This window comes from Nicotiana attenuata, chromosome 2, assembly GCF_001879085.1.
Source record: "Nicotiana attenuata strain UT chromosome 2, NIATTr2, whole genome shotgun sequence".
Taxonomy (NCBI): Eukaryota; Viridiplantae; Streptophyta; class Magnoliopsida; order Solanales; family Solanaceae; genus Nicotiana; species Nicotiana attenuata.
In genome coordinates this window covers 42,295,894-42,307,572 of record NC_031990.1, presented here as the reverse complement: position 1 = coordinate 42,307,572, position 11,679 = coordinate 42,295,894, and the positions used below count along the sequence as shown (strand labels likewise).

General features: G+C 43.6%; 1 protein-coding gene across 1 annotated transcript; it reads right to left on the bottom strand.

The window, feature by feature from the left end:
- LOC109222951 (RNA-directed DNA polymerase homolog) lies at positions 3,679–4,104 on the bottom strand (the record flags this gene model as incomplete). Its single annotated transcript, XM_019387230.1, has 1 exon — positions 3,679–4,104. A coding segment is annotated over exon 1 (426 nt), but the record flags the coding sequence as incomplete, so codon positions are not given.

Sequence of the window (11,679 nt, the reverse complement as noted above, 5' to 3'; positions counted from 1 at the left end):
AGAAGAAGCAGCAAATGCAGCCAGCTAGGATGCCAACGTGGATCAATTCAAAAGTTAGTTAGTTTAGTTAGTTAATAATTTGAATTTTAGTTGGAAATTTCAAATGTACTAGTGGCGGGAAATTTAGTTAGGAAGCAAACTTAGCATTTCCTCTTCTAGATTCTTCAATGTAACGAGCCTATATATATGGACTCTATTGTAATTGTTGTGGTTAAGAAATATACAGAAAATTGTCCCAATTCCCTCTTCTATCTCTCTAATTCTTCTTCTTCTTCCCTTAGCTCGTTCTGCTTCTTTTTCTCTTCCTTTTCCTTTTCATTCTTAGCTACTGTTACATCGAGATACCTATCAATTAGGTATCATTTGGTATCAGAGCTCGTCGCAATGGGACCACGAAAGACTATTGATCCTATGACTGGGAATCAAGCAACTGATTGGCAGGAATCGTATGAAGATCTAGCTGCCCAGCAGTTAGATCTCAAGGAAGAAATGATGCAAAAACAACAGGAATTACGAGAGGAATTGGATCGATGACATGCAGAATTGTTACAGCTAGTAGGTTCATTGAAAGACTCCTTCGATGGATGGAATCTGCACCAACAGTCGAAGGACAATGCTTCTAACTCAGCTGGTAGAGACAAAGTGCTGCAATCCGGATCAGGCATTTTAGGACCAAATCCTTATGCTGGGCAGGCAATTCGTAATCACAACCTCAATTTCCCTCGGTTCAATGGTGAGAATCTGAAAACCTGGCTCAATAGGATTGAACAATACTTTTCTGTTGATAAAACTCCTCTTAATCAAAGGATGGTTTTAGTAGCTATGAATTTGGATGATGAAGCACTCGAATGGCATCAATCTTACTTGAAATGTAGAGATTCAACTGATGCTCTTAACTGGGATGAATACTTAGCTGCCTTGATTGAGACCTTTAGTGAGGAATTTTCTGATCCTATGTTAGAACTTAAGCAGTTGAGGCAGGTAGGATCAGTAAGGGAATATCAATTTTCCTTTGCACGACTTTTAGCTCAATGTGATCTATCGGTTAGCCAAGCTATTTCCTGCTTCCTGGGAGGGTTGAAGGAAGAACTGGTGCACTCTGTGAAAATGCATGAACCTCAGACCTTATCCAAAACTTATAGATTGGTATTAGCTGAGGCAACATTGGCAGCTAATGCTAGAATTTTGAGGTCCAACACCAATAATCAATCATCATTTAACATAAGGAAACCTGCCCTTGAGGGAACCACAGCTAAACTTCATACTCAATCTACCATGGTGCCTCAGAAATTGGGATTGCCTTCTCCTAAACCTGTGGCTACTTCTAAGACTAGGAGGACTATATCTCCTGCTGAGATGCAATCTAGGAGTGCTCAAGGTCTATGTTACTTCTGTGATGACAAATACACAGTTGGACACAAGTGCAATCTTCCTAAGCAACTGTTTGTACTGGATTTGGATTATGGTGAGGAATCAAGTCCAGAAGTAGAAATTGTGAAAGCTGAGGAGGAAGGTAAAGGGGAGTGGTCTGCAAATGGTGAAGATACTCCTATGATCTCATTATGTGCACTGAGTGGGATCAAAGGGGCACAAACAATTCATGTGACTGGGTATAGTAATAAGCAACCCTTGCAAATTTTACTAGATGGTGGGAGTACTTATAATTTTATTGATTGTGAATCTGTAAAGAGGTTGGGTGTTGTCATTACTCCTACCAAGGTTGGTTATGTTAGCCTTGGCAATAATTCTATGGAAGCCACTTCAGGTGCTGTAAGGGATTTTCAATGGATGCTCCAAGATACCACCTATCATTCTGATTTGATAGTGTTCCCTGTGGGTAGATATGACCTGGTGCTAGGAGCATTATGGATGAAGACCTTGGGACCAGTTACTATGGATTACACGGCCTTGACTATGTCATTTGATTATCAAGGAAAGCATCACATTCTTAAGGGAGTATCTGATGAGTATAAGTCTTCCAGTTCTAAGTCCTTAAACAAGAAGGGAGATCAGTGCATCCAACTGCTTATGTTATGTGTGCAACCATCTGCTCCTTCCTGCCAATCTAAGGGTTAGTCATATGCCCTGCATTTCCCCAATGAACCCCATACTGATCCTGCTATTCAGACCTTTTTGGGACAGTATTCACAAATCTTTGCAGAACATGTCTCATTACCTCCAACTAGGGGTGCTTTTGACCACAACATTCCTTTGCAACCTGGTACTAAACCTATCAACAAGAGGCCCTATAGATATTCCTCTATCAAGAAGGACATCATTGAACAATTGATTAGGGATATGCTGCAGCAAGGTATTATTCAATATAGCAACAGCCCTTTTGCTTCCCCAGTAGTTTTGGTTGGTAAAAAAGATGGTTCTTGGAGATTGTGTGTTGATTATAGAGAATTGAACCACCGCACCATTAAAGACAAATTTCCTATTCCTATTATTGATGATCTCTTAGATGAATTGGCTGGTGCAGTAATCTTTTCTAAGATTGATCTTCGAGCTGGATATCACCAAATAAGGATGTCACCTGCTGACATTCCTAAGATAGCTTTTAAGACTCATTTAGGCCACTATGAATATTTGGTTATGCCCTTTGGCCTAACTAATGCCCCATCTACATTTTAATGTCTCACGAATCACCTATTTCAGCTTTTTATTCGAAGGTTCGTGCTGGTCTTCTTTGATGATATCCTCATATACAGTAGGTCTCTTGGGGAGCATGTTATGCATTTGCAGCAGGTCCTTGATATTATGGTTCAGCATCAGTTATTAGCCAAACATTCTAAGTGTGTCTTTGGTGTCCCATGTGTGGAGTACTTAGGCCACTTTATTTCCAGTAAAGGAGTTTCTACTGATCCTAAAAAGATCATTGCTGTTCAGAACTAGCCTCCTCCTAGTAATGTCAAGCAGTTGAGGGGCTTCTTAGGCTTGGCTGGTTATTACAGAAAATTCATCAAAAATTATGGTCTTATCAGTAGACCTCTCACAGACCTATTTAAGAAAGATAACTTCAAGTGGTCTGATAGTGCAGCCCAAGCTTTTTCTACCTTGAAGTTAGCTCTAACTTCTGCACCTGTATTGGCACTACCTGATTGTTCAATTCCATTTGTGGTAGAGTCTGATGCAAGTGGTACTGGTATAGGGGCTGTTCTTATGCAGAATGGGCATCCCGTTGCCTTTATTAGTAAAGGATTAGCTTCTAGACATTCGACGCTATCAGTCTATGAGAGGGAGTTGCTGGCCTTAGTATTTGCTGTTACTAAATGGTCACACTATTTGTTAAGCCAGCATTTTATTGTTAAAACTGACCAATACACAACCAATCCCAACTCTCAACGCATCACAATATAGGGTATATGAACCTGAAGCTGATGGCAAAACCAATATTGGAGCTGTGGTCAAAGCTGTCTTGAGCTTCTGAAAGCTCTCCTCACACTCGTCCGACCATACAAATGAAGCACCCTTCTGAGTCAACTTGGTCAAGGGCGATGCAATGGATGAAAATCCCTGAACAAATCGGCGATAATATCCTGCCAACCCAAGAAAGCTACGAATCTCTGTGGCTGAGGACGGTCTAGGCCAACTCTGAACCGCCTCTATCTTCTTTGGATCAACCTGAATACCCTCGCTGGACACCACGTGTCCCAAGAAAGCCACTGAACTAAGCCAAAACTCACACTTGGAGAACTTTGTATAAAGCTTCTCCTCCCTCAACCTCTGCAATACAACTCGCAAATGCTCAACGTGCTCCTCCTGACTACGCGAGTACACCAGAATATCATCAATGAAAACAATAACGAACGAATCCAGATAAGGCCGAAATACGTTGTTCATCAAATGCATGAATGCTGCTGGGGCATTGGTCAGCCCGAAAGACATGACAAGAAACTCATAGTGACCATATCTAGTCCTGAAAGCAGTCTTAAGAATATCTGAATCCCTGATCTTCAACTGGTGATAACCCGAACGGAGATCAATCTTGGAAAACACCCTCGCTCCCTGAAGCTGGTCGAACAAATCATCAATGCGAGGCAGGGGATACTTGTTCTTAATTGTTACCTTGTTCAATTGCCTATAATCGATGCACATTCTCATTGTGCCATCCTTCTTCTTCACAAACAGAACTGGCTCACCCCAAGGTGACATACTAGGCCGAATGAACCCCTTATCTAGGAGTTCCTGGAGCTGCTCCTTCAATTTTTTCAACTCCGCTAGTGCCATACGATGTGGCGGAATAGAGAAGGGCCGAGTGCCTGGCACCAGGTCAATACCAAAATCAATATCCCTGTCCGGCGGCATGCCCGACAGGTCTGCAGGAAAAACATCGGGAAAGTCCCTCACAACTGGAACGGAATCAATACTAGGAGTCTCAGCTCCAACATCCCTCACAAAAGCTAGAATGACAGACAACCCTTCCCAACCATATGCTGGGCCATCAAGAAGGAAATCACCCTACTCGGAACATAATCAATCACACCACGCCTCTCGATCCGCTGTACACCCGGCATAGCCAAGGTGACTGTCTTAGCATGACAGTCTAGAATAGCATGACACGGAGATAGCCAATCCATACCTAAAATAACATCAAAGTCCACCATGCTCAATAGCAAGAGATTAACTCGGGTCTCCAGATCCCCAATAGTCACAAACACATGACCGGTGCACACGGTCCACAACAACAGTGTCGCCCACCGGGGTAGACACATGAACAGGTAAAGCAAGAACCTCCTGGGGTGCACTCAAAAAACGAGCAAAGTATGAAGACACATATGAATAGGTGGAACCGGGATCAAATAATACAGAGGCATCTCTGTGGCAGACCGAAACAATACCTGTAATGACAACATCTGAAGCAATGGCATCTGTCCTGCCTGGAATAGCATAAAAACGAGCCTGGTCACCGCCCGATCGACGTCCACCTCTAGGGCGACCTCTGGCTGCCTGATCTCCGGCCCTAGCTGGCTGGGCGGGTGGTGAAGTAACTGGAGTAGAAGTCGAGGGCTGATCCCTCTGCTGAAACTGACTACCACGAAGTCGAGGACACTGCCTCCTCATATGCCCAAACTCTTCGCACTCATAACAACTACCCGGTGCTGGAGATGGGGACTGAAGGGAACCCCTCGCACCGGAGTGACTAGCAGATGCACTCGGCGCAGAAGAACCCTGAGCTGATGGGGCATGAGATGAACTCTGAGCTGGGAGGGCGCTGAGTGAAGACTGGCCCTGCTGAGACCCATGATGACCACGGCCTGAAGATGCCCCACGATACTCTGGACGGGCCGACTGAGCAGGCCTGAAAGAACAACCTCTACCATGCTGGAAATGGCCCCTAGAGGGAGCACCACTGAAACTGCCCGATCCTCGAGGCCTTTTGGCCTCCCTCTCCTCTCGCTCTCGACGCGAACTGACTCGATCTCACGAGCGATATCTACCACCTCCTCAAACATAGCACCCAATACCCTCTCTCTAGTCATCAGAATACGGAGATGGTAGTTAAGGCCATCCACAACCCTCATGATCCTCTCACGATATGACGGAATCATCCAAATAGCATGACGGGCCAACTGTGAAAATCTTATCTCGTACTGGGTCACGGTCATATCCCCCTGCGTCAACCACTCAAACTGTCTACGCAGCTCCTCCCTGTGGGACTGCGGCACATACTTCTCCAGGAAGAGAGCGGAGAACTGCTACCAAGAAAGGGGTTCTGTACCGACAGGCCTACGCCTCTCAAAGTCCTCCCACCAAGTAAAAGCAGCCCCGGTAAACTGAAAGGTGGTAAATGCCACACCACTAGACTCAAGAATCCCTGCTGTACGGAGCATCCGCTGACACCTATCAAGAAAACCCTGGGCATCCTCGCCCTCAGCACCACTGAATGTCGGAGGCTGGAGTCTACCAAACCTCTCAAGACGACGCTGCTCGTCCTCCGGCATAACTGGAACCCTGAACTCCTGCACTGGTGCAACCGGCTAAATTGGAGGTGCCTCTGGCGTCTGTAGTCCCTGCACTACCTGCTCAGGTGTGCGAGCAGCGGGGGTCTGGTTGCCTCCCCCGGCCTGTGAAGTAGCTGCTGCTGTAGTGGCTGAAACTGCCTGAGCCAGGCCAGTGCAAACTGTCAAAATCTGTGCCAAGGTCTCCTGAAGACCCGGAATCACGATGGTGCAGCTGGTGTCTGAACTGGTGCTGCTGGAGTCTGATCCAGAGCTGGGGAAACTGGTGGATCAACAGGTGCTGCCCTCGCTACTCTGCCTCTGCCACGACCACGACTGCGTCTACGGCCTCTGGTGGCCTCAGTGGGTAGCACTGGTGGTCGTCCACCTCGTCCGGTAGCTCGTGTCCTCACCATCTGTGAGAGAATAGAATAAAGAGAAGATTAGTGCTCGAAGCAACAAGTTCGCACGACAAGAATTTCAAGAAAATAAAGTTTTCCTAAAGGTTCTGCAGCCTCTCGAGGATAAATACAGACGTCTCCGTACCGATCCGCGAGACTTTACTAAATAGGCTCATGACTTGCGAGGCCTAGTAACCTAGGCTCTGATACCAACTTGTCACGACCCAAACCCCGATCGTGATGGCACCCAACCATTGCTAGGCAAGCCCGACCAATTGTCAATCACAACCCCTCTCGTATAGAGTTCATTACCAATTAACAAGGTATAAATGCCAATTTAACATAAATAGAAGTTCGAAACAAAAGGTAAAATGTGCGGAAATCATGATAACGTCACTGCATAGCCCACCGATCCGGTGTCACAAGTCAATAGCCTCTATCACAAGATTTCAACAGCCTAATACAGAGATAGTCTAGAATACTGAAAGTAAAAGATAGAGGGAGAAATCGGGTCTGCAGACGCCATGCAGCTACCTCGATGACTCCGGCGGATGATAATCAGCAAGAAAACTCCCACTATGCCTCGGGAACACCTGGATCTGCACGCAAGGTGCAGGGAGTTATGTGAGTACTCCGACCCAGTGAGTAATAAGCATAAATAATGACTGAGAATAAGAAATCCTGAAGAAGCACAGTGTAATCTATAATGTTTAAAACAAGTAATATGAGATCAATAAACCAGTGAAGTAGAAACATGAAAATGCTACAGCAGATAAGCAAATAAATGATAGCCACAAAAGAATGCAACTCATAGTACGGTACTCTCTAGTACCCGTTGCGGTGTATATCCCGATCCATTTATTTATCGTCGACGACGCTCACTGGGGGTGTGCAGACTCCGGGAGGGGCCCCTTACGGCCCAAGCGCAATAACAAGCCATCTCGTGGCATCAACTAGGCCTTTGGCCTCATATCAATATCAATAAAAAAATACTGCTGCGCCGCGCAGCCCGATCCCATACTCAGTCCAGAAATCACATAAGCCCCTCAGGCCATAATAAAGTAGTAGTTCTCAGCCCAAAACATCGTTAGAAATATCATTTAAGTTTCAAATCTGAGTAAAAGTGGCTGAGTTTGTAAAACAGTATTAAACAATAGGACTGAGTTCAAGTAATATGTCAAAATAGTGAGAAAACGGTGATAGCAATCCCCGAAGGATTCAAATAATTGGCATGAAGCCCAAATATGATAATTAGTCAATAAAAATGATGATATCAAATAAGCTTCAATCAATTACGCGGTAAAAACCTCACTCGGGACGGACCAGGTCCCGATCCCCCATAGTAAACGACCCCGCGCTCATCATCAAGCGCGTGTCTCATCTCAATATAGCACTACGATGTGCAAATTCGGGGTTTCAAACCCTCAGGACATCATTTACATTCATTACTCACCTCAAACCGGCCAAAACTCTAGCTCGCTATGCCCTTGCCTCTCAAATCGGCCTCCTCGCGCGTCGAATCTGACCAAAACCAGAGCGAATACGTCACAATATGCTAAGGAACAAAACCCAATCAAAAACAATCGAAAAATATCAAAAATCTCGAAATTAGCAAAACCCGAGCCTCGGGCCCACTTCTCGAAACTCAGAAATTTTCACATCAACGGATTCCTTATCTCCCCACGAGTTTATACATATCAAAAACACAAGAATCGGAATACAATTGACCCTTCAAATCCCCAATTTTTGCTCTCTTAAGTTCAAGCCCTAAACTACCATTTTTGTCCATGAATTTCTTAAATTTTTAGTCCTAATCCATGAAATGGCACCATAGAATCGTGTTTTGGGTCCAAAAATCCATACCTTATCGAAGCTCCTTGAAATCCCTCTTCAAAATCGCCCACAATTCTCCAAGTCCGAAGTTAGAAATGAGAAACCCTTCAAAATTCGCAAAGATGAACTTAAATACCTTCTGCCTAGTCATAACTACTCCTGCGGTCAAAAACCGCTTCTGCGGTCCTACCTCCGCATCTGTGGAAATCCTTAAGTCCAGCCTGACCGCATCTGCGGTCCTATAACCGCATCTGCGTCTCCGCAGGTGCGGTCCCCCTATCCGCATCTGCGATCCCAGCATTTCCCTTGCCTTTCCGATTCTGCGACTTCCTCCACCGCTCCTGCAATACCGCTTCTACGGTCCCAATTCCGCAGAAGCGGAAATACCAGAAGCAAGAGTGTCTGCAATTTTGCACAAGTCCAAAACTCTCCGTTAGCCATCTGGAATAACCCCGAGGCCCCCGGGACCTCAACCAAAAGCACCCATACCTCTTAAAACCTTATTCAAACTTGTTCCCATCATCAAAACACCTCAAACAACACCAAAACCATCAAATTACATCGGATTCAAGCCTAAGTTCTTCTAAAACTTCCGAAACACGCATTTGACCAAAAACCCAACCAAACCACCTCCGACTGACCTAAAATTTTGCACACACATCCCAAATAACATAACGAAGCTACAACAACTCTCAGAATCCCATTCCGACCCTCGGATCAAAACCTCACCTATCAACCGGAAATCGCCAAACTACTAACTTCGCCAATTCAAGCCTAATTCTACACCGGACCTCCAAAATCACTTCCGATCACACTCCTAAGTCACAAATCATCCCCCGAAGCTAACCGAATCATCGGAATTCATATCCGAGCCCTCTAACACATAAGTCAACATCCGGTTAACTTTTCCAAACCAAGCCTTCCTTCAAGAGACTAAGTATCTCATTTCCTACAAAAACCCCTCCAAACCAACTCGAACACATAAAACACGGATAACGAAGCATAAAGAAGCAGAAAATGGTAAAAACGGAACAGTAACTCATGAGACGATGGGTCGGATCATCACAATATCATCACAATAAAAGCAAGACCATAAAAAATTAAACTAAAACTCACCCGAGATATCCAAAATCTGGGAGGTGGATCCACAAGCACATACAAATTTAGGGAAAATAACATGCATCAACTTTTTGCGAAGAGAATATTAATAGAGAAGTTGTAAGTGAGAGAGAAAAGGACAGGGACATAGGAAAAAGCATAGACGGAGCTGAAGTGAAAGCTAATATGTCTACAAACATAAAGGGATAGACACGTGTAGCCCTAATAAGGAAAATTGAAGGATTGCAATTTAAAAAGGTACAATAACAGGGTAGACACGTGCAGCCTTACAGTCTCAAACCAATTAAATATGTCCAAATTTAAGGTACAATCTGTATTGACTACTATATATAAGTGGGAAGATGGTGTACGAACACCGTAATATCTAATTGTACAGAAAGTAATATAGATTGTACCTTAAATTTGGACATATTTAATTGGTTTGAGTCTGTAAGGCTACACGTGTCTACCCTGTTATTGTACCTTTTTAGGGAAAATAACATGCATCAACTTTTTGCGAAGAGAATATTAATAGAGAAGTTGTAAGTGAGAGAGAAAAGGACAGAGACATAGGAAAAACCATAGACGGAGCTGAAGTGAATGCTAATATGTCTACAAACATAAAGGGATAAACACGTGTAGCCCTAATAAGGAAAATTGAAGGACGGCAATTTAAAAAGGTACAATAACAGGGTAGACACGTGTAGCCTTACAGTCTCAAACCAATTAAATATGTCCAAATTTAAGGTACCATCTGTATTACTTTCTGTACAACAAGATATTACGGTGTTCGTACACCATCTTCCCGCTTATATATACAAACATAAAAGGATAGACACGTGTAACCCTAATAAGGAAAATTGAAGGGCTGCAATTTAAAAAGGTACAATAACAGGGTAGACACGTGTAGCCTTACAGACTCAAACCAATTAAATATGTCCAAATTTAAGGTACAATCTTTATTACTTTCTGTACAATAAGATATTACGGTGTTCGTACACCATCTTCCCACTTATATATAGTAGTAAAAGTAAAACTCGACGAAGAATTCCAGCTTATTAAAGCAATAATGATTAGTGTAGTTGTTGAGATTAACGTGTAATCCACTCTTGCTTAGCAGATCACATGCGTTTCCTGTCAAACGCCTAAATAAAAATGAGGTTTTGGCCCTCCATAACTTTTTACAACGTTGAAATTAAAAAAAATATTTTTTTAGATCTATTATGTGTATAAGATAGATATCTTATGTGTAAAAGCAATTCTATCATGTGTAAAAAAAAGAGATGAGGTTATAAAACTGTTTACCCTAAAATCGGATAACAATCGAATTTATACGTGGTTTTAAGGATATGTGATATAACTTGGTACAAATTAAGAGAATAGATTAATATTGAAATTGTCGATAAAAGAACAAATGGCAAACCACACGGATCAAATAGCCTTGGCCCTCTAGTTCGATCACCCTTGAACCAAAGATGTTTCAACTGGCGTATGAACAGAGTAACAAGATAATAAAAGCTAAAAAATGGCAGTATATTGCTTTATGTTGCATAAAAATGATGTGTTTTACAAATGATCAGACCCCCTTTATATAGTAGGGGTGTCCTACTCTTGGTACAATTCTATACAAGATAAAAAATCTTATGATTTGCTAATTACTCGGCCCCTCCTTGATACGTTCCAAGATTTTCGCCGTGATCTACGTCCGATTGCGGATACTTCGTCTTTCTGTTATTCGGCTTGGCGAATTTCCCTCGATCTCACTTGGTCTCGGTTTTGCTTGGTCCCGGGTCGAACCTCACCTTGGTTCGATATAATTCGAGGTCGAACCTTAACCCATCATATTCTGATCTCGATTAGTCACACAAGGGGCGAGTCTTGTTTTAACCGTATACAGATAGTCCCCTCGTTTCTCGAAGAGAATATGACGAGAAATGATATAAACTTCCGAATCCTGTCTCGATGGGTCGTGACGTAAGCGACGAACAGTCACTGAGACACCCGAGTATGACGTAAGCAACAAATGGATACCAAAACGTCCCGTCAGTCCAGCTACCAAGGCATTAAATGCCTGTCAGTTGTTGGTCAGCCACTACGGGTTCTGAACCGTCACCAGCAAGCTATAAGTACCCTAACCTTCCTTTATTCAAACGTTACGTTCAAAGCTCCTCCTATTCTTTTTTTTCTTCAAAAATCCCTTTGTTTTGCAACTCTTGCACCCAAATTTCTTGAACTTTTAGCAGACCGCACACCATCCTAATTCTCTTTTCTTCTGCTCTACAATGGCGAAAACATCTAAGATCGTACCGCAAAAGGAGGCTGCCTCTACATCACGACCCGCCGGTGATGGGGCTGAGGCGGAACCTCACCCTGAGGAATTCATTACGGCAGGGTGCCCTACCATT